The 25548-nt window shown below is 39.3% G+C and overlaps 2 protein-coding genes and 1 long non-coding RNA gene across 7 annotated transcripts; 1 reads left to right on the top strand and 2 right to left on the bottom strand.

Annotated features, from left to right (window-relative positions):
- The first annotated feature begins 5095 nt into the window (after nucleotides 1-5095).
- Nucleotides 5096-6397, top strand: LOC117328275. Its single transcript, XR_004532947.1, has 2 exons — nucleotides 5096-5452; nucleotides 5806-6397. It is a non-coding gene; the product is annotated as an uncharacterized LOC117328275 (long non-coding RNA).
- A 32-nt stretch (nucleotides 6398-6429) lies between these two features.
- On the bottom strand, nucleotides 6430-12496 carry LOC117328274 (ras-related protein Rab-39B-like). 5 transcript variants are annotated; one of them, XR_004532944.1, is made up of 3 exons: nucleotides 12179-12496; nucleotides 8104-11152; nucleotides 6430-7945 (listed from the first exon to the last, which is right to left on the bottom strand). XR_004532944.1 is itself a non-coding variant. In XM_033885788.1 (2 exons), exons 1-2 carry the CDS (start codon nucleotides 12394-12396, stop codon nucleotides 10726-10728), a joined length of 645 nt encoding a protein of 214 aa, XP_033741679.1. In that variant the 5' UTR covers nucleotides 12397-12496; the 3' UTR covers nucleotides 6430-10725. The 5 variants fall into 5 exon arrangements, 1 of the variants encoding a protein (XP_033741679.1); XR_004532945.1 differs by having other exon boundaries at nucleotides 6430-8046; nucleotides 8205-11152; XR_004532943.1 differs by having other exon boundaries at nucleotides 6430-8645; nucleotides 8705-11152.
- An 11372-nt stretch (nucleotides 12497-23868) lies between these two features.
- On the bottom strand, nucleotides 23869-25416 carry LOC117328510 (uncharacterized protein DDB_G0290685-like). The gene has a single exon (XM_033886047.1). The coding sequence runs from the start codon at nucleotides 25414-25416 to the stop codon at nucleotides 23869-23871; it is 1548 nt and encodes a 515-aa protein (XP_033741938.1).
- Nucleotides 25417-25548: the final 132 nt, after the last annotated feature.

Raw genomic sequence — 25548 nt, 5'->3', positions numbered from 1 at the left:
GACAATTGTATGTGAATGCAACTCTACCGTAGCTATAGTCCAACATGGCCAGCTGGACACCTAAAGGATGGTGGAATCAAAGCCAGAGGTTCTTGATACTACTTTTAACCTTACAGCAGAAGGAAAAGTCCCAGAAGTTTGGCCAGCTTCCTTCTATCTATACAAAAAGAAAGGTGAAACAGAGTCCAAAAGCTACTGTTCTTGCAGTCATCCTTAAGACATTTGAAGCAGTCTAACTTTAAGTTAAGCATCAGAATTTAATTACTTAGCTGTTCTTGACAATTACACAGAGTCTGGGATCCAAAATCGGAACTATGTGTACTGTGCGACCCTAACATGTGCTGATGATCAAGAACCGATGATCAATGTTACATTAATCGACCACACCCAATTTGGGCTCTTGACCGTTGTGATTTTTTTGGACACCAACCAGTCAAGTGTGCAATTCTCGAAGCAAACTGTAAGAATTCAGTGGACGAACATAATAATAAATTATAGCTTTATTCATGGTTGATTGGTAAAATAAGATTAATCCTGTTACCACTAAGGCAAGTCAGAATAAATGATCACATATAATGATATATATATACAATAACTTGGACAATTCATCAGAACATTTGCTACTACTCAAAAGAACATAAAAAAATATATTTATGGGCTCATGGGTAAAAGACTTCACGAAGAAGATGGGCTCAATCCATGCAATAACAGCAACGTCCACTCAGGAACATGGAACACAAGGGAACTTAATTCCGAAAGATAAATTAAACATTGTCTCCCTCCCAGGCAATGTGGCAGATCTCGTGCTACCAGTACTCTTATACCACATACCACGTCCAGAGTTAGAAATATCACATGAAATGTGCCTCAGTCGGACTGTTTAATTCAATTATCACATGGTCCTATTAATAATACTGGTATTTGCTGAAAAACAATCAACAAAAATGTTTTGAAATACCGATGGCGAGTTCACTTAGGGCCTAATCTGTCGTTAGTTGTACGTAGATAATATTCAGTGATTGACGAAATTGCAATAACTCACATCATGATATTTTAATTAAATGGTGTTAAATATATGAAGACTACATTAGTTCTACCTGTTGTTTCAGAATTCTTCTCCGTGTTTTCTGAATTCGCGTCAATCATTGACAGCAATCTTCTGCTTTGCAACGTTTGTAATCTTGCGCCACCTGCAGGAACAAAATATAAAACTCCAACCGGAAGTCGACTTATTTTCCGGAAATGGATTAATAGAAATGAAAAATATTATTTGAATATTATGAAACCGACACAAATAACATGAAACATTAAGAATGAAACAGCAGAAAGAATCATGAGATGAATTGGGGGGTTTTTTCAATGGAAAATTGTTAGACCTTACTATGATACTGTTACATATTGGGTTGGATACTTTTTCTTTTGGCCCCGGATATGACGCGACAGGTGGCGTTACTGGTCAAGATGAATCATGTGATTGGTCAATGTAGCGGTAAATGCAAAATGCAGATGTGCAGTAAAAAAACGAAACAAAGTTAAGATTGAATGCAAGCTGAATAAATGGTTGTATCTTTTCAAATGACACATTGATAAAATTATATTCCTGATTCAAATGCAGTCTTATTATCACCAAAATTGATTCAAACTGATATAATTGTGTTATCCGTGATGAAACGCATTAGTTCGTTGATTTGTTTCACCGGCAGTTTTACATTATAACCACCAGCATTAAAACTATGCCGTTTATCGTTTTTAAGATATTTCTTGTTTTGTCTTAGTACGGTTTTCCTTTGGATTGTTCTCTCACTATTATTTTGTCTTCTTTAATAAATTTCCCTTCTCTTCCTATACATGATCTTATCCTCTTCGTCCATTTTCCTACATTTTCCATCTATTTCCTTTTATCCTGAGCTCAACTTCCTGCTGCAGTTCTTTCTACTCTTTAATTTAGTTGTCCTGTTCTTTCTTTCCATTTCTTGTCACCTATCCCATTTCTCTATTCTTTCTATTATTTTGCCATGTTTTTTAAATACATGTTTTTTGCTTTCTCTCTCATTTTGCCTTGTCCCCTATACTTATTGCCCTGCTCTTTCTCTGCATAACTTGTCCCCTCTCCCATTGTTCAGTTCTTTCTATCATTAACCTTGCTTTTTTTACCCATTGCTCTTTTCTGCTAGTCCATTATTTTGTCCTCTCTACCAACTCATATTCTTTCCCTCAATCCAATTAATATATTGTACAAGAAATGACAGACAAGCTTACATCCCGGTATAAATGTACGAAATGACACATCTTGTTCCAGGAACTTTTTATTTCACATTTGCATCACAAAGAAAACCAACACGGTACAACATAGGAGCCAAACGACAGGTGGAATAACAGGGATGCTGATTGGTCAAAGAGTTACAAAGACAACCAATATAAAGCATGTTTACAAAGTTTCAATACCTGTCTCCCCTATAGATCAGCTTAATCTGACAACATCTGTATTCCTGGTACACATACAATGATAACAGCTGATATCATTTCCCCAGTAATCTACAGTTGTATTGAGGACTCTAATTAACAAAACATTTTTAGTTGTAACAAATCAAAAGAATCAAAACAAAAAAGTTATGTTTAGAAATAACCAGAAATCCATGTCATTCACTGTATTAGTCTTGATCAGAAACAACATCAAGACAATGTAATATAAAAAGCTTTACATAAAACAGATCAGGCACACATTACTTATCTCAAAGTGTAGATATCATAAAGACATTTAATAATGCTATGTTGGAGTCCTGGACAGATTATATATCACATACTAATGTCTTCGTGATGAAAATCATATTATCAGATTCAAAATTTGATTGCTTCACATACAAGTTACTTGATGAATGTTATTACCTGGTATATAGAATTGGTTAAACAAGCTCAATAACTCGAATTGGTATTAAATAATAAAACTTATTCCACATTACATTGATATATTTGTGTTTACTGGTAACTTTATTGAACAATTTACAGGAAACCTCTGATAAGCCAAAGGGAGATAACTCTGGTAGATATGGCCTCAGACTACCATTAAATGTATACATAGTAAATGTGGAAATTTCAGGACTGTTACTAAATATTATTCTTTCCTCACTTAGTTGTTGCAGATATGTGCTTAATTTTCACATAGATTTATAGTGCAATATTAATTTAGTGACAGAATTTAGTTTTGACACCATTTCCATGTTCATTTGTGTGGCATGCATGCCACCTGGGAGTTATAGGACTTCAGTAGTAATATTTGGTCATTTTCCAGATTTTCCATTAATATAGTGGGGTGGTGACACTCAAATAGAAATATCTTTCTTAAATGCAGGTAATTTCTAGCTCACTGTAGGTTCAACTTGAAAAGTTCTACGTGATATGAAAACCAGATTTTCTTGCAAAATTTTGCAATATTTTAATTTTGATTTTTCTTTGATAGGATATAGAGGGAAACCCATCATAGTCTGAGGCCTGTATATACCACATTTGGATGTTTTGCAGGGTTTTTTCAGATAATACTTCTTTCTACATTCTGTTTAATATACAGATGACATTTTCTATATAATAAACTGCAATTTCTGGTTCCTAATTAACAAAATGCATTGTACAACATAGAACTTAGATGCATACATGTACCGTAAAACATTTACTAATAACACACTCCCACACAGAATAAAATGTTGTCCACATCTACATTTGGACCACATTAATTTCTCAATGTTATCACTTCACAGAAAAATTTCAACACAGTAAAGCAGAGGGAGCAAATCATGGCCGTCGTTTGTACTTTGGATTATCATTGTTTTCTGGTCACACAGGGTTGAACTTGTTACACATCATCACAAAAGGCTTAAATTTTTACAATTCAGTTGTACTGAAACCAACATCGAGATATTGACCATTTCAGGGCAAGATTGAAACATACATCTTGTAACAAATTGTCAATGGCATGTGTGATTTCTAAATTATGAACACATTTTTTTTCAAATATACTTCACAATACAGGATCTACACTTGACAATATGTGAAATATGATACCTAGATAATTCACAGAACGATCCAAACCATGTAATATTTCTCTCACAATAGATTATATAATACACAAAACTGATGTTTACAGAACATATTAAATACTACATTCACTTAATCATTCCTCATCTTGATATCTTGAATATAAATAGACCAGATTGTAAACTTTAATTCCACAGTACAAATATTCCTGTCCCAGAAGATATTTAATTGTCATTATATCGGTAAACAGCTACCTCCTATTGAAGTGTAGGAAAACCTAGAATTATTCCATACACTAGCTAGGATAGAGTTTCCACGGACTCTTACCCACCTCTTTACAGACAGCATTGACAGCAGGGGAGGTAACTCCCTAGATTGAGGAGTGCCACTGGAACGTTTAGACTTGTAAAATATACAGTATATATTGCTAGATTTATATATTCCATACAAGGGTAATAAATATCACAACAGCCTCTTTTTAACAATACTGGATTATAAATAAAAACAACCGAATTGAAATATGTAAAACTGATATAAATAATCTTCAATATTTTACTTTAAAGTGGTATTATATATATTGCACAACAAGTGTAAACAAAAGCACTGGTAAAACAGTTACTATGGCAATGGGATTCAAAAATGTGCACCAATATATGACGATAAAATGTGCAGTTAAAAAGGCAGCATGAATAATATAAACATGTAAACAAAGTATATATTATATCCTAGATAGACAGCTATGGACCACTTGACCACTCTCCTACGTATCCAGGCGGAACTGTTGGTAGATTAAGGAGAACAGGCTAGCAGTAGTACTACATAGGCTATTCTGATAATAGACCATTAAACAAACGGAGAATGAGAGACAAAATCTGTACTCTTATTGGTTGAAACACATACAATGTATAAAACTAAATACAATGTATAAAATACAATTTAAGTACCGGTATATAGTTTTTCTTTATTGTAACTTATCTCACAAAAACACCAGTGCATGTAAAGGTGAGTTTGTTTATCCCAGAAAGTTTCTGTTTGTCTGATTCAACTTGGATACTCACAAGCAGCCTAGACCTATATAATGGCAGTGGCCTAAAAAAGTTCCACATATAGATTTTAATTTTTGTACTATAAAAACTTATTCTGCATAATGATAGATCCAGACACAAACCTTACTTCTAATTATGCCATTGTAATACTGTATTCAAAACAAAAGTAAAATAAATGATATACATATTTGTATAAATAAGAATAAAAGCTGATGCGGCAGCACTATCTCTCAATTGGTTCATAGCACTATCTGTCACTGAGTTCTTAGCACTATCTGTCACTGGGTTCATAGCACTATCTGTCGGTAGGTTCATAGCACTATCTGTCACTGGGTTCATAGCACTATCTGTCGGTAGGTTCATAGCACTATCTGTTGGTAGGTTCATAGCACTATTTGTCAGTGGGTTCATAGCACTATCTGTCATTGGGTTCATAGCACTGTCTGTCATTGGGTTCATAGCACTATCTGTCAATGGGTTCATAGCACTATCTGTCAGTAGGTTCATAGCACTATCTGTCAGTAGGTTCATAGCACTATTTGTCATTGGATTCATAGCACTATCTGTCAATGGGTTCATAGCACTAATGGATTCATAGCACTATCTGTTGGTAGATTCATAGCACTATCTGTAGGTAGATTCATAGCACTATCTGTTGGTAGATTCATAGCACTATCTGTTGGTAGATTCATAGCACTATCTGTTGGTAGATTCATAGCACTATCTGTAGGTAGGTTCATAGCACTATCTGTTGGTAGGTTCATAGCACTATCTGTCGGTAGGTTCATAGCACTATCTGTCGGTAGGTTTATAGCACTATCTGTCAGTAGGTTCATAGCACTATCTGTCAGTAGGTTCATAGCACTATCTGTCAATAGGGTCATAGCACTATCTGTCAATAGGGTCATAGCACTATCTGTCGGTAGGTTCATAGCACTAATGGATTCATAGCACTATCTGTCAGTAGATTCATAGCACTATCTGTCAGTAGATTCATAGCACTATCTGTAGGTAGGTTCATAGCACTATCTGTCGGTAGGTTCATAGCACTATCTGTTGGTAGGTTCATAGCACTATCTGTTGGTGGGTTCACAGTGCCTTTTTTATCAGCGAGGTCAAAATGCCTTCTGTCAGTGCCCTCTGGAGGCAGAGGGGGAGGTGGGGTTGTTTTTGATAAGGTAAAAGTTGTTACGGTATGTCAGTTAAAGAAATCTCTTATCAGTATAAACTTATGGCACAAGTAACAAGGGTAAAAAAAAACAATAAAAAAAGTTATATAGCAACAAAATATTGAATATGTAACTTAAGTAGGTGCACAAAAATAAGCAATCTGAGATTATCAACAAAATCAATATACTTTGGTATACAAAATGTATATAAAAGACAGGCATATGGAAAAGTGGATGTACACATGCTTGACTAGTATCTACAATTCACACATACACCAACATATGGTCACACACATATAACAGTGGCACACAGCAACACATAACAAAACTCATCTTATCATTATACGTTAATTCCCTTCAGCTAATTATAATCAATAACTCGCTCTCTTGGTCTCCTAACTAATGAGTAACTTGCTCTCTGGGTCTCCGAGTTAATGAGTAACTCACTCTCTAGCTCTCAAAGTTAATGAGTAACTCGCTCTCTAGCTCTCAAAGTTAATGAGTAACTCCCTCTCTAGCTCTCCAAGCTAATGAGTAACTCGTTCCCTTGGTTTCCAAGTTAATGAGTAACTCGCTCTCTTGGTCTCCAAGTTAATAAGTAACTCACTCTCTTGGTTACTAAATTAATGCATTACTCATTCTCTGGGTCTCCAAGTTAATGAGTAACTCACTCTCTAACTCTCAACGTTAATGAGTAACTCACTCTCTGGGTCCCCAAGTTAATGAGTAACTTGCTCTCTAGCTTTCCAAGTAAATGAGTAACTCGTTCTCTTGGTTTCCAAGTAAATGAGTAATTCGCCCTCTAGCTCTCCAAGTTAATGAGTTACTCACTCTCTTGGTTTCCAAGTTAATGAGTAACTCGCTCTCTGGGTCTCCAAGTTAATGAGTAACTCGCCCTTCGGGTCTCCAAGTTAATGAGTAACTCGCTCTCAAGCTCTCCAAGTTAATGAATAACTCGCCCGGTAGCTCTCCAAGTTAATGAGTAACTCGCTCTCTTGGTTTCCAAGTTAATGAGTAACTCGCTCTCTGGGTCTCCAAGTTAATGAATAACACGCTCTCTTGGTTTCCATGTTAATGAGTAACTCGCTCTCGGGGTCTCCCAAGTTAATGAGTAACTTGCTCTCTTGGTTTCCATGTTAATTAGTAACTCACTTCTGGTTCTCATAACTGATTGGTAACTTACTCTCTGGGTTGCCTAGCTAATGAGTAACTTACTCTCTGGATTGCCTAGCTAATTAGTAAATCGATCACTCTCTGGATCTCCTAGCTGAATAGTAACTTACTCTCTGGGTTGCCTAGCTAATGAGTAACTTACTCTCTGGATTGCCTAGCTAATCAATAACTCATTCTCTGGGTCTATAGGAGAAAATGTGAATAGTTGAATAAAATATAAAAAGGTGTCAGTGGTTACATCATGCTTAAAAATTACCCTCTGGGACTGTTATATAGTATATTAGTAAATGACCATTATTTGCAGTTCATCTGGTATCCATTTTGGCATTACATTGCACAACATAATAAATGTAGTGAAATACATAGGAAAATCTTATCCCTCTCCCAGATATCAGTCTGACTTCTATACACAGGTAACTAACACATATTACCCCCAGCCCGACCTCTATACACAGGTCACTAACACATGCTACCCGCAGCCCGACCTCAATACACAGGTGTTCTAATACATGTTACCCCCAGCCCAACCTCTATGCACAGGTAACTGACAAATATTACCCCCAGCCCGACCTCTATACACAGGTGTTCTAAGTACACTATGTACTAACACATGTTACCCCCAGCCCGACCTCTATACACAGGTGTTCTAAGTACACTATGTACTAACACGTTACCCCCAGCCCAACCTCTATACACAGGTAACTGACAAATATTACCCCCAGCCCGACCTCTATACACAGGTGTTCTAAGTACACTATGAACTAACACATGTTACCCCCAGCCCGACCTCTATACACAGGTGTACTAACACATGCTACCCCCAGCCCGACCTCTATACACAGGAGCACAAACAGTTAGATGAGTTCATGGAGTAAATGAAAATCAATTTTAGGAAACTTGTTACAGTTATATGGGTGACATGGATACAGACAATGTAAGTCTGAACGTAGAGAGAAACTGAGTTAGGTGAGAGGAGAGGATATAACTTTTGTGGTAGTACAGACATGCACTGAACAACATCCATGACTATATATTACATCACAATTTGGAGTTGCCTCCCTTGGTCTATGGAAGTTTTATACACTCCTTCAATTCAATGACACATTAACTGTTCAGGCAGGTTTCAGGACATCAATGTGGAGGGGGGAGGGGTCCTACTCAAACATAAATATTTTGATTTCAAGCATCACTGAATCTGAAAAAGTTAATTATATAACTTATAAGATACCTAATCATCATCAGAATTACAGAAGCTCAAGGTTTCTCTGAATGATCCAGATAAGGTACACACACTACTCTGCTCACCAAAACTCCCTTTAACTTACTCAGTCAGCTTAAAGATAAAATACATAAGGACAATGAAATTATATATCTTTTTGTCTGAGTATATACACCTCCATTAGTGTGTTGTATATTAGGCTAATAATTTTACATGCCCTATATAGGACAAAAAATTACTTCCAGATGAATATTATGAGGACAATGATCCATGGAAATAATTAAGTAATTTTGAAGTAATAGACCATTTTCTATTTATTTGGTATTGAACGTGTAAAAAAAAAATGGATTTTTTAAAATTTAACCTAAGCTAGCCAATCCTTTCCTTCTCCAAATAATGATCAAACTTGAGTGCTTCAGTAACATATAATATTTCTGTAAATAACTCAAATTCAGATGAGCCAATACACCTGTATAAGTTGGGAGACAATACCCTCTGGGAGGACAAGTCGACTAAAACTTTGGACATGCTTATATCTCAATTAACTGAAAACAAGGAAGTCAATACCCCTTTGAACTCAAATTAAGTTGTTAACATCCCTACTAACTTAATGAAATAGCTCTGATAACACATGTACACTTGTCCCAAATTTGAAAGGAGTCAATACACCTCCTAAATCAAACTCAATTCAATACTCACCCTAGCTCTAACTGGACAGTCAACACCCATCCTAGCTCTAACTGGACAGTCAACACCCATCTTAGCTCTAACTGGACAGTCAACACCCATCTTAGCTCTAACTGGACAGTCAACACTCATCCAAGCTCTAACTGGACAGTCAACACCCATCCTAGCTCTAACTGGACAGTCAACACTCATCCAAGCTCTAACTGGACAGTCAACACCCATCCTAGCTCTAACTGGACAGTCAACACCCATCTTAGCTCTAACTGGACAGTCAACATCCATCCTAGCTCTAACTTAGCTCTAACTGGACAGTCAACATCCATCCTAGCTCTAACTGGACAGTCAACACCCATCCTAGCTCTAACTGGACAGTCAACACCCATCCTAGATCTAACTGGACAGTCAACACCCATCCTAGCTCTAACTGGACAGTCAACACCCATCCTAGATCTAACTGGACAGTCAACACTCATCTTAGCTCTAACTGGACAGTCAACACCCATCCTAGCTCTAACTGGACAGTCAACACCCATCCTAGCTAGCTCTAACTGGACAGTCAACACCCATCCTAGCTAGCTCTAACTGGACAGTCAACACCCATCCTAGCTCTAACTGGACAGTCAACACCCATGCATCCTAGCTCTAACTTAAGAGTCAACATCCCAGCCCTCTTAGCTCTAACTAGAAAGAATAAACACCCTTCTATTTCTGGAAGTCACTACAATTTCAAAATCAGTAATCTTAACAGATCATTTTTCGATGAAGCATACCGTTGTTAATGTTTTTAATGGAAAACTGTAATCATTTTTCTGATGTATTAACCTATATAGGTTAAATTATTATGACTATTTCTGATCTCTTTGACCAAATCACTTGATTTTCCTAAACCTTAACAGATTAAGTCATGTTTTTTATGGCCTAAAGTATTTCATATATATCCTGGCCAAGACAAATTTAAGCATAGTATTTTCTCCCGACATGTTGAGGCAAATGCATTCATTGTGCATTCAGAAATTCAACCTCAAGGTGCATTTGATATTGAGGATACTAATTAAACACACAAGCATTTGTTATTTACAGAATGTAACCATGTTGTCCAAGCCTTGCCTGATAATATAAATGTATGTTTGATCTACTGTGTTAACTTTAATTCTGACCTTTGGTATTAACTGTACAGTTTGACCTTTGGTATTAACTGTACAGGTTGACCTTAGGTATTAACTGTACAGTTTGACCTTTGGTATTAACTAAAGTTTGACCTTTTATATTAATTCTACACAGTCTGACCTTTCATGTTAATTACACATTTTGACATTTTGTTAACAACAGTTTAACCTTGACCTTCACACCTAAAAATACTTAATGTCATTTGGACTTGACACTAGTCCTAGTCTGATTGTCATCAGCAGCAGCCTCCTCCTTCTGGCTCCCCCTCCATCACATGGAATGATTCTTTGGGACGTGCGAATCCATTCTTCACACCATCCCATCCCTCCTCCACCTTAATGGAGCCATCCTCCAGTTTCTCGTGAATATCATGGGCAAGAGACTGAAATGCCTCTTCAACATTCTGTCCTGAAAATGCTGATGTTTCAATGTAGCGGAGACAGTTAGTCTCTGCGTAGAGGCGTGCCTCTCTATGTGTAACCTGACGTTGATCCTCCAAGTCAGCCTTCTGTCCTACCACCATATAAACAGCCTCATATGGCTCTATATGGGCACGTGCTTCCTTCAGCCAACCATCAACATTCTCAAAGGAGCGTCGCTTGGTTAAATCAAACACTATCAGAACACCTACAGAATTACGGTAGTAGGATCGGGTTATTGACCTGAAAAATATGAGGCAAAAAATATTTCAAAAAATATATTACTTACACTATAGACAGATATTAATTTATGAGGACTTTAATTGCTTTTCACCTATCATAGGCATGTTTGGTTTGAACTGGCTTTTTAATCTTGGGTCCTTTCAACAGGGTTTTTTATGTAGTTTGGATTGAATTCCTGAAAATAATGGATCAAACCTTCAAAGCTTGTGAACTTTCCCGGGAAGTGGAGACATGTACAGTCGCAATTTTGAGAGACAACTTTCTATTTTTATGATTGAGTGCATCCTTTATAAAACATCAGTTTTTTTTATTTTGTTATATCTAATCCATAAGTGCACCTGTTTTGCTTATTATATAATAAACCAACTTTTGTTCAAACAGCTTCCAGGGTTTTCATTATGAATTTCATGGTTTTTACACCTTCCAAAAAAATGGTCATATCAGGCTCTATAAAATCAGTGAATATTTGTCAAAAAAAAACAAACAAAAAAACTTGTTCAATCAAAAGTTGTTGGTAATAAGCAAAAGAGGGGCAGTTATCAATCAAATATAACATATTCCGAAATTAAATTCTGGTGTTTTCTATAGTAAAGGGTGCATTAAATTGTAAAATAAAAACAAGTTAAACAAATTTGAGACTGTCTCACTTTTCTGGGAGAGTTATCAACCTATGTAACTTATAAATGGCATGTATATATGTCATCTATACAAATTGTCTATCTAATTTCTGTTTAATGATTAATTAGAAAATTGATTTTTAAATTTTAAGCACATACAACATAAAACAATATTTATATGAATGGTGTCTCATGGTGGAGATAAATTCCTCACTGATCTGTGATCCTAAGCACCATTGATGGAAATTTTACTGATCGCTAAATGTGGGTAGAAACATGATGTAATACAACAGTCTGCTAACCCACTCAAATATCAATGGTTTAGGCAGGGGCCATCTTGAATAAATTATTCCGAGTTTGAATGAGCCTCGACAGTCATTCCTGGTCATGATGAGGTGTTTGTACATACCTGAATCTCTCCTGCCCTGCGGTGTCCCAAAGCTGTAACTTTACCCGGACACCTTGCTTCACCTCCAACAGACGTGCGTAGAAATCAACACCTACAGTCGGGTCACACACCTCGGAAAATTTACCATCTGTAAAATATTTCAGTAACGACGATTTTCCCACGGTACTGTCACCTATCAGGATCAGTCTGAACTGGTAGTCGAAAATTGGCTCAACCATGTTGTCTGTCAATGCTGCTGTGCATAACAGATTACCTCTTGTTTTGTCTTACTGCGTTTGACATTCTTCCCCAGACATGTGTTCCATCTTCGCTTCCTGTTTTGATCATGTGCTGAGAGTACTATGTCACAACTATTCTTATTGGCTGAATCTACAGTTTGTTCGATCATTCAACCAATGACAGACACCGTTGCATAGATAAACCCCTAATATTTTTATTAGTTTCACCACACACACATTGGAGTGTATATATACCCGGTCAGGGCACGAGTCAAAAAGTTGTATTCCTTCGTCATTTGTGTTTCTAAGCTATATACATACACATGTATATATATATATATCTTCTCAGAAATATGTCGACATATTAAGATCGGAAGGCGGCAACCCGATAGCAGAAAAATGCAATCATACCTTAGGGCTTTTGGTAAATAAAGAAATTGAACTAGATCTAGTAGCAAAATTTCAAATTTTTTTTTATTTCACTCTGAAATCTCACTCTAGCGCACTAGAGCCAATCAAGTTTGACCGGGGCGGAGTCTCGTACAGATCTTTGACCACTGACGAATTGATACATCAAGCGTAAAAATACATGTTTTTATGTTTTACACTAAAGCATTACAAATTACATGAATATACCCAGTCATATTTGGCTAACGAGACACTATTACATCAGAGACATATATATCTCTGATTACATATACAATTTCTTATGAAAATTGATTTAAAGAACACTTCATAAAAGGATCCGTTTTTATTATGTATATATACCTGTATCAAACATTGTTTTGGAAACATCTTTGTGTAAGCTATCTTCTTCCATTAGAAATATCAATTACATAAAACGTTAAAAGTAGTCTGTCTTTGTAGCACCATTACCTGTCTGTTACCTGTCAGTACTTTAAGTTTTAGTCTTATTGGGACTTATTTAAAACAATAAAATCCAATATGTTGTGTTTCTGTGTATAAGAGATATTAAACAGGAACATTTGTCTCCCTATATCTTTCTTTTTAGTTTGTACTTATAATGTTAAGATTTTTGTTTTGTCTGAAAGTAAAAGTATGCAATGGTAACAAGTTTGAAATTGAACTCGATACATATATTACACTTTTCATCCTTCTTTACGCAGGTGACAATATTATTTCCCGATGGTCCGAGTGATTTATAAAATAAACTTGATGTCGTTAGCGGATTCTGTAAACAATGGAACTTAAATTTAAAGTCAACGCTTATAAAACACGACAAAACAGGTTATAGTATTTTGTAACGGTAGATTCGGGTCAGACAATTTGTAGTACTGTATCTGAAGTTTTATCTGATTACCATATAGAGATGTTTATCTTATTATTCAGTGTACGAGGGCTGATCGATATGTTGTGAGCCTCATATTGAAGGATTTGAATTTTGCCGGACAGATTGAATTATTTTTCAACATAATCCCCTTCAGTATCTAAACACTTTTGCCAGCGGTGTTTAAGGTCCTCGATGCCACTTTTATAGAACTCCTTTTCTTGGCTTTTCAAAAAGTAATCCACAGCATGTATGACGTAATCATCGGACTAGAAGTGGGTGCCTGAAAGAGCTGTTTTCAGTTTTGGAAATAGATGACAGTCTGATGAAGCGAGATAAGGTGAATAAGGTGGATGCTAAAACAATTTAAAGCAACAATCAAGAATGGCAGTCATTGCAAAGACATACTTGTGAACAGGAGCGAAGTCCTGATGGAGTAACAGACCTTTAGTGAGTTTTCCGCGGCGCTTAAGTTTAATATTTTCCCGTAACTGCCCCAGAAGTGAAGCATATTATGTGCTATTGGTTTTTGTCCCTTTTGGAGATAATCTATCAGCAGAATACCATTTGCATCCTAGAAAGCCAAGGCCATAACCTTCCCAGCTGATGGAACAGTCTTTGCCTTCTTTGGCGGGGGAGAGCCTGGTTCTTCCAGTGTTTCGATTGTTGTTTGGCCTCTGAAGTAAAATGATGAACCCATGTGTCATCCATAGTGATAAATCTCCGAAGAAAGTTGACAGGATCTTCCTAAAAAAAAGTTAAGATTAGCACGCGATAATGTGCACCTGGTATGCTTCTGGTCAGAATGGAATGTACTCTTTCCTTTGAAATGCCAACTCTACTGGCTATATGCATCTTTCTGTGACTGGTCTGTGAGTTATAACAATATCATGAATCTTATTGACCATTTTTGGGGTTACAATATTGACGGGCCTTCCAGGACGGGGTTCATCCTCATGGCTCTGTCGGCCGCGCTTAAATTCCGCCACCCACCTTTTCACTGTAGCATATAAAGGGGCATCTTTCCCTAGGTTTTTTTAAGTCCTACTTTCCTCGAGTACCTCCTTCAATACGGGGCTCACAACATATCAATCATCCCTCGTATATACATAAAACCGCGTTTATATGTAAATCATTGTCTTGAACAACAGCCGGGCTGTATAATAACAGTCCAGTATGTTGCCAAAAAATTGCACACGGATACTTAATACGTGTGCATTACTGTATATATTACTGTAGAACCACAGATGATTATATCTTTATATGTAGAAGTGTGGATATCATTTTTAGTATTTATGTGACTGTTACAAGGGCGACTAAAATTAGTAGACGGGCCGGTCAGTCATTTCATCCCGGGTTCGTAGCAACTGGTTTTAGATCGGTATATTCGACACATTCCGTGTGACTATTCACGATGTCATAAGATATTCCGAAACGTGCAAACTTCGACATAGATGTCACTTCCCTCTGTCGCCAGTGTTGAATATAGCATGGGAGTTGGTGAACAGTCCGGCGTTGGAATAACTGTTTTCCCCTTTACCAGTGTGAATATAATGATTAGTTAACTCCTCGCCCAGTGACAGGATTCTTATGGGTAGCAGAAAACAAACACAACTGAGAGTCCATTGCACAAGTATAGGGAGTTGAAGATCAGTGTCTAGAATTATTGGGCGACACTCACTCCTTGACAAGGGATGTTAACAAACACGTGACTAGTCATCTCATCATCCAATGTCTGTGTCCAACAACACTTCCATAAAGACTAAAGAACTCAGAACTGTGGACCATAAGGCAGCCCGAATATCTATCCACAATCACAATAGAAGTTCTTCCATTGAATGAGAAGAAGTCGCTACAGATCATCAGGAATGGGTAATTTGTTATTGCGCACTCAGACGGGGGCTGCATTCGGTTTGATCTGGACCGTTTTCGTTTTTGCGGTCCAAACAGACGGACCAGTTGGACCGGTGTTGTTCGTTAATGAAATAAAGACGGACCTGGTGATTTTGTATTGTTTTCAGACGAGCCTTGGCGAAGACTTGCAAGGCCTGTATTAACATTGGCAGGTCCGTCAAGATATATGTTTGAAATATTACATTTATAAACTGACGAACCGGTTTGTTCGCATAAACGAATAGGCCCCTGATAATCTGGTCTAGTGGCGGTGTTGACATTGGTCTCTTACTCGCGAAATGTCAATTGCGATGTCTGGCCAATACATAGAGTCCATAGCTCTAGCACGCGTAGCACTGACACCTTGGTGGGTTAGTAGAGCTGCAAGCACAGGTTTGCGGAGTGTAGATTGGACGATTCATTCGCCCATAAGAGAACTACACCATCAACACCACGCTGACACCATAGCGGTGATAAGGACGTAAGTCTACCGGTAACTCAGCTGATCACCAGACTTTCAGGTGACGGAAAAGTAGGGCATACGGATGGTCTGGTGCTGTAGCTTGTCCATGTACCATGTCCGACATAATCACATTTACAGCAACATTCAAGGAGTTTGATGCGGCTGCAACAGTTGAGCTGCCGTCTGCTGAGTCAATATCACCAGGGTGCTGGCAAAGACTTCTCAGAGGATCATGACAAAGGAGCGAACTCATGCCAGTAAGTTGGTCCAACTCTGGTGACTCACTCGCGATCGGAAGGTGAAATCGACTAGGATTAGAGAGGTGTCGTGAAGCAGTATCAGATCCTAGGTTCCTTTTACCAGGCACGTGTACACCATTGAACCGAAAAGCTGGATGTCTTTCCTGGAGCTGGTGGAGTTGTCTGCTGTCGATCTCGCAGTTACATAGCTGTCATTCAGAATATGTAGTAAGGGTCTGTGGTCTATGATCATGGTGATATTCTTCTACACCAACATGTAAAAGTGGACACTCACAGTGCGTCAGCATAAGGAAAAACTCAATGATACCCACAGACCAATCAAGTTTGTCCAGGTCAGGTCATCAGTACAAAGGAACTTTATAACTTTATAGAAGGCTTTAGTAGGGCACGGAATGGCTTCATTTGTTGAATTATTGAGAATAGTCTCCTCCTTGATTGATGAGACCAAACCTGGCTCTGGCACCACGCATGTTGCACTCAACACATTTGACTTTATTCTGGAAATTGGAGACGATGGTATCACCACTAGCAGGAAACCCCCGAGGGACAACTTTGTACCTCATGTAGCGACCCCATGGTGTGAAACGGAGAAATGTCGGTCCTGTTCACGATAAGCCACAGAGTGATACCCGTTCTACGCATGACCAGTCACGGTCTTCTTCATGTCTTGGGGCTGTGCACAGGATAAGTCTGTGGAACGGACTGTCGATTTTACGGAATGTAGATCAACAGTACGTCTGGGAGTGCCATCAGATTTACCCGTCACCACCATCCTCGAACACCAAGTTATTGGAGTATTTGGATTAACACTATGAAGTACCCCAATGATAACATATCTCTCAAGATCAGCATCAACCTTTTCCTGCCATTGGATAGGAATAGGAGCTGGCTTATTGACAGGCATGAGGGTCAACATGAAGGTTGCAGTGGTTGGTGTTAAAAACGTGTTTGGAACGAGGATAGTTTTTTTTTACGGTAGGAATACACAGATATATGAGCGTGCAGTTCAACGAAGGAAGGACATTCCACCAAACATAGATCAGGAAGCAGTTATAAATGAGAATGACCAGGAAGATCTGGAGATGACATTATTACTAATCAATCAAATGATCAATCCAATAAAGTTATACATAGAAAAAAATTTTCTCGTGTTTGCAGTGTTCATTCAATCTTATTTCAAATTGTTTAACATTGCACACGTCTATAACATGCTGTGGGAGATTGTTCCAAATAGCGTCTCTACGCTTGGCTTCAAACTATACCTACATGATGGGTTATGTTATAATCTTTTCTTAGCAGATACCACTTAAGCTTGATGATACCTATACGCAGACTTAATTCAGTGTGAACGTCCTACATGGCATATCGCAAGGACAGAAATTCTCAAGGTGGGCGACTCTTGGTTTATGCTGGATCAGATACAGATGGGTGACAGGGATCGGCCTATCACCATGTGACATCACACATGAGTGACAGACTTACTGATCAACATGTGACACCACAAATGAATGACGGATTGACTGATCACCATGTGACACCCCCATGAGTGACTGACTGACCGGTCGATCACCATGTGACACCACAAATGAGTGAGACTGACCGATCACCATGTAACATCACAAATGAGTGACAGACCGACCGATCATCATGTGACGCCCTCCATGAGTGACTGACCGGCCAATCATCACGTGACACCACAAATGAGCAGAATGAACCCAAGGATCAACAAGGAGGTGGACCCCAAAGGAGAACGCCAGTGAGGACACGGAGTTTGACGAGATCTAAAGAGATCAACAAGCCAATATTCTTTAGTGAGAAACAAAGGTAGTTCAAGTGAACACGTCTTATATCTGACTGCATTATTTCTCAGTCATTAATAAGGTATTACTGTGTCCTAACATTATCGCTGCCAGAAACAAGTAACGTAAACATAGGTATTGGTTGTTAAAAAAGACATACCCTGGACGTTAATCAAATACGTAAAACATAGAGGTGCACACATCATATAGCTGTTGCATCTTTTTCAAGACTTGTCAGTGATGGTAGCGACATCATACAGCTGTTTTGTCCTTCCAGGACTCGCCAGTGATATTAGGGGCATCAAAAAATGTGTGTTAGATACTACCGACTAACAGAACCCCTGATGGTCTACAGTCTACATTACACTGTGTTAGATACTGCCGATTAACATAACACCTGATGGCCTACAGTCTACACTACACTGTGTAACATACTGCCGACTAACAGAACACCTGATGGTCGACAGTCTACACTACACTGTGTTAGATACTGCCGACTAACAGAACCCCTGATGGCCTACAGTCTACACTACACTGTGTAACATACTGCCGACTAACAGAACCCCTGATGGCCTACAGTCTACACTACACTGTGTAACATACTGCCGACTAACAGAACCCCTGATGGCCTACAGTCTACACTACACTGTGTAACATACTGCCGACTAACAGAACCCCTGATGGCCTACAGTCTACACTACACTGTGTAACATACTGCCGACTAACAGAACCCCTGATGGCCTACAGTCTACACTACACTGTGTAACATACTGCCGGCTAACAGAACCCCTGATGGCCTACAGTCTACACTACACTGTGTAACATACTGCCGACTAACAGAACCCCTGATGGTCTACAGTCTACACAACACTGTGTAACATACTGCCGACTAACAGAACCCCTGATGGTCTACAGTCTACACTACACTGTGTTACATACTGCCGACTAACAGAACCTCTGATGGCCCACAGTCTACACTACACTGTGTAACATACTGCCGACTAACAGAACCCCTGATGGCCTACAGTCTACACTACACTGTGTTAGATACTGCCGACTAACAGAACCCCTGATGGTCTACAGTCTACACTACACTGTGTAACATACTGCCGACTAACAGAACCCCTGATGGTCTACAGTCTACACTACACTGTGTAACATACTGCCGACTAACAGAACCCCTGATGGCCTACAGTCTACACTACACTGTGTAACATACTGCCGACTAACAGAACCCCTGATGGTCTACAGTCTACACTACACTGTGTTAGATACTGCCGACTAACAGAACACCTGATGGCCTACAGTCTACACTACACTGTGTTAGATACTGCCGACTACCAGAACCCCTGATGGTCTACAGTCTACGCTACACTGTGTTAGATACTGCCGACTAACAGAACCCCTGATGGCCTACAGTCTACACTACACTATGTAACATACTGCCGACTAACAGAACCCCTGATGGCCTACAGTCTACACTACACTGTGTAACATACTGCCGACTAACATAACCCCTGATGGCCTACAGTCTACACTACACTGTGTTAGATACTGCCGACTAACAGAACCCCCGATGGCCTACAGTCTACACTACACTGTGTTAGATACTGCCGACTAACAGAACCCCTGATGGCCTACAGTCTACACTACACTGTGTTAGATACTGCCGACTAACAGAACCCCTGATGGCCTACAGTCCACACTACACTGTGTAACATACTGCCGACTAACAGAACCCCTGATGGTCTACAGTCTACACTACACTGTGTTAGATACTGCCGACTAACAGAACCCCTGATGGCCTACAGTCTACACTACACTGTGTAACATACTGCCGACTAACAGAACCACTGATGGCCTACAGTATACACTACACTGTGTAACATACTGCCGACTAACAGAACCCCTGATGGCCTACAGTCTACACTACACTGTGTAACATACTGCCGACTAACAGAACCCCTGATGGTCTACAGTCTACACTACACTGTGTAACATACTGCCGACTAACATAACCCCTGATGGCCTACAGTCTACACTACACTGTGTAACATACTGCCGACTAACAGAACCCCTGATGGCCTACAGTCTACACTACACTGTGTTAGATACTGCCGACTAACAGAACCCCTGATGGTCTACAGTCTACACTACACTGTGTAACATACTGCCGACTAACAGAACCCCTGATGGTCTACAGTCTACACAACACTGTGTAACATACTGCCGACTAACAGAACCCCTGATGGTCTACAGTCTACACTACACTGTGTTACATACTGCCGACTAACAGAACCTCTGATGGCCCACAGTCTACACTACACTGTGTAACATACTGCCGACTAACAGAACCCCTGATGGCCTACAGTCTACACTACACTGTGTTAGATACTGCCGACTAACAGAACCCCTGATGGTCTACAGTCTACACTACACTGTGTAACATACTGCCGACTAACAGAACCCCTGATGGTCTACAGTCTACACTACACTGTGTAACATACTGCCGACTAACAGAACCCCTGATGGCCTACAGTCTACACTACACTGTGTAACATACTGCCGACTAACAGAACCCCTGATGGTCTACAGTCTACACTACACTGTGTTAGATACTGCCGACTAACAGAACACCTGATGGCCTACAGTCTACACTACACTGTGTTAGATACTGCCGACTAACAGAACCTCTGATGGCCCACAGTCTACACTACACTGTGTAACATACTGCCGACTAACAGAACCCCTGATGGCCTACAGTCTACACTACACTGTGTTAGATACTGCCGACTAACAGAACCCCTGATGGTCTACAGTCTACACTACACTGTGTAACATACTGCCGACTAACAGAACCCCTGATGGTCTACAGTCTACACTACACTGTGTAACATACTGCCGACTAACAGAACCCCTGATGGCCTACAGTCTACACTACACTGTGTAACATACTGCCGACTAACAGAACCCCTGATGGTCTACAGTCTACACTACACTGTGTTAGATACTGCCGACTAACAGAACACCTGATGGCCTACAGTCTACACTACACTGTGTTAGATACTGCCGACTACCAGAACCCCTGATGGTCTACAGTCTACACTACACTGTGTTAGATACTGCCGACTAACAGAACCCCTGATGGCCTACAGTCTACACTACACTATGTAACATACTGCCGACTAACAGAACCCCTGATGGCCTACAGTCTACACTACACTGTGTAACATACTGCCGACTAACATAACCCCTGATGGCCTACAGTCTACACTACACTGTGTAACATACTGCCGATTAACAGAACCCCTCATGACCTACAGTCTACACTACACTGTGTTAGATACTGCCGACTAACAGAACCCCTGATGGTCTACAGTCTACACTACACTGTGTAACATACTGCCGACTAACAGAACCCCTGATGGCCTACAGTCTACACTACACTGTGTAACATACTGCCGACTAACAGAACCCCTGATGGCCTACAGTCTACACTACACTGTGTTAGATACTGCCGACTAACAGAACCCCTGATGGCCTACATTCTACACTACACTGTGTGACATACTGCCGACTAACAGAACCCCTGATGGTCTACAGTCTACACTACACTGTGTTAGATACTGCCGACTAACAGAACCCCTGATGGCCTACAGTCTACACTACACTGTGTAACATACTGCTGACTAACAGAACCCCTGATGGCCTACAGGCTACACTACACTGTGTAACATAATGCCGACTAACAGAACCCCTGATGGCCTACAGTCTACACTACACTGTGTTAGATACTGCCGACTAACAGAACCCCTGATGGCCTACAGTCTACACTACACTGTGTTAGATACTACCGACTAACAGAACCCCTGATGGTCTACAGTCTACACTACACTGTGTAACATACTGCCGACTAACAGAACACCTGATGGTCTACAGTCTACACTACACTGTGTAACATACTGCCGACTAACAGAACCCCTGATGGCCTACAGTCTACACTACACTGTGTAACATACTGCCGACTAACAGAACCCCTGATGGTCGACAGTCTACACTACACTGTGTTAGATACTGCCGACTAACAGAACCCCTGATGGCCTACAGTCTACACTACACTGTGTAACATACTCCGACTAACAGAGCCCCTGATGGCCTACAGTCTACACTACACTGTGTTAGATACTGCCGACTAACAGAACCCCTGATGGCCTACAGTCTACACTACACTGTGTAACATACTGCCGACTAACAGAACCCCTGATGGCCTACAGTCTACACTACACTGTGTTAGATACTACCGACTAACATAACCCCTGATGGTCTACAGTCTACACTACACTGTGTAACATACTGCCGACTTACAACCCCTCATGACCTACAGTCTACACTACACTGTGTTAGATACTGCCGACTAACAGAACCCCTGATGGTCTACAGTCTACACTACACTGTGTAACATACTGCCGACTAACAGAACCCCTCATGACCTACAGTCTACACTACACTGTGTTAGATACTACCGACTAACAGAACCCCTGATGGCTTACAGTCTACACTACACTGTGTTAGATACTGCCGACTAACAGAACCCCTCATGACCTACAGTCTACACTACACTGTGTTAGATACTGCCGACTAACAGAACCCCTGATGGTCTACAGTCTACACTACACTGTGTAACATACTGCCGACTAACAGAACCCCTCATGACCTACAGTCTACACTACACTGTGTTAGATACTGCCGACTAACAGAACCCCTGATGGTCTACAGTCTACACTACACTGTGTAACATACTGCCGACTAACAGAACCCCTCATGACCTACAGTCTACACTACACTGTGTAACATACTGCCGACTAACAGAACCCCTGATGGTCTACAGTCTACACTACACTGTGTAACATACTGCCGACTAACAGAACCCCTCATGACCTACAGTCTACACTACACTGTGTTAGATACTGCCGACTAACAGAACCCCTGATGGCCTACAGTCTACACTACACTGTGTTAGATACTGCCGACTAACAGAACCCCTGATGGTCTACAGTCTACACTACACTGTGTTAGATACTGCCGACTAACAGAACCCCTGATGGCCTACAGGCTACACTACACTGTGTAACATACTGCCGACTAACAGAACCCCTGATGGCCTACAGTCTACACTACACTGTGTTAGATACTACCGACTAACAGAACCCCTGATGGTCTACAGTCTACACTACACTGTGTTAGATACTGCCGACTAACAGAACCCCTGATGGTCTACAGTCTACACTACACTGTGTTAGATACTGCCGACTAACAGAACACCTGATGGCCTACAGTCTACACTACACTGTGTAACATACTGCCGACTAACAGTCACATTACTAAGCTCTCTCCTGTATTTCCTATCGTGCACCTGATTTTATTTCTGATTGGTATGACACCGAACCTATAAGTCATGTTGTACTGGAGACAGTAATGATGATACAGGGATGATATTCCGTCGATTCGTCCTGATCAAGACCTAATCCTCTTAGTGCCGTACTACCATTGTTTGCTTGTGTAGTGTATATGACTCGACCATCTGCCTGATCAATATGAGAATAAAAAAGTACAGAGAAAAAATATTTTTTAAAGAACAGATCTTATTTAAAAAATTACATATCAATTTTGGAAATCACAATCAGGACTGTAGACTGATAAAAGTTAAAATATAGATATTTTAAACTCCTCAAGTTGAAATCCAATATCAAAACATCAATATCTCAATCACTATAACCATCCCCCAATAGTATTACCATCACCAATATCTCCATTACAATAACCATCACCAATATCTCCATTACTATAACCATCACCAATATCTCCATTACTATTACCATCACCAATATCTCCATTACTATTACCATCACCAATATCTCCATTACTATTACCATCACCAATATCTCCATTACTATAACCATCACCAATATCTCCATTACTATTACCATCACCAATATCCCCATCACTATAACCATCACCAATATCCCCATCACTATAACCATCACCAATATCTCCATTACTATTACCATCACCAATATCTCCATCACTATAACCATCACCAATATCTCCATCACTATTACCATCACCAATATCCCCATTACTATAACCATCACCAATATCTCCATTACTATTACCATCACCAATATCTCCATTACTATTACCATCACCAATATCTCCATCACTATAACCATCACCAATATCTCCATTACTATTACCATCACCAATATCCCCATTACTATAACCATCACCAATATCTCCATTACTATTACCATCACCAATATCTCCATTACTATTACCATCACCAATATCTCCATCACTATTACCATCACCAATATCCCCATTACTATAACCATCACCAATATCTCCATTACTATTACCATCACCAATATCTCCATTACTATTACCATCACCAATATCTCCATTACTATTACCATCACCAATATCTCCATTACTATTACCATCACCAATATCTCCATCACTATTACCATCACCAATATCTCCATTACTATTACCATCACCAATATCTCCATTACTATTACCATCACCAATATCTCTATTAATATAACCATCACCAATATCTCCATCACTATAACCATCACCAATATCTCCATCACTATTACCATCATCAATATCTCCATTACTATTATCATCACCAATATCTCCATTACTATAACCATCATCAATATCCCCATCACTATAACCATCACCAATATCTCTATTAATATTACCATAACCAATATCCCCATCACTATTACCATCACCAATATCTCCATTACTATTACCATCACCAATATCTCCATTACTATTACCATCACCAATATCTCCATCACTATTACCATCACCAATATCTCCATTACTATTACCATCACCAATATCTCCATTACTATAACCATCACCAATATCTCCATTACTATAACCATCACCAATATCTCCATCACTATTACCATCACCAATATCTCCATCACTATTACCATCACCAATATCTCTATCACTATAACCATCACCAATATCTCTATTACTATTACCATCACCAATATCTCCATTACTATTACCATCACCAATATCTCTATTAATATTACCATCACCAATATCTCCATTACTATAACCATCACCAATATCTCCATCACTATTACCATCACCAATATCTCTATTAATATTACCATCACCAATATCTCTATTAATATTACCATCACCAATATCTGCATTACTATGACCATCACCAATATTTCTATTAATATTACCATCCCCCAATAGTATTACCATCACCAATATCTCCATTACTATTACCATCACCAATATCTCCATTAATATTACCATCACCAATATCTCCATTACTATAACCATCACCAATATCTCCATTACTATTACCATCACCAATATCTCCATTACTATAACCATCACCAATATTTC

Source organism: Pecten maximus, chromosome 5 (assembly GCF_902652985.1).
Source record: "Pecten maximus chromosome 5, xPecMax1.1, whole genome shotgun sequence".
Lineage (NCBI taxonomy): Eukaryota > Metazoa > Mollusca > Bivalvia > Pectinida > Pectinidae > Pecten > Pecten maximus.
The sequence above is the reverse complement of the archived record's forward strand: the minus strand, read 5'-3'. Positions and strand labels throughout refer to the sequence as shown.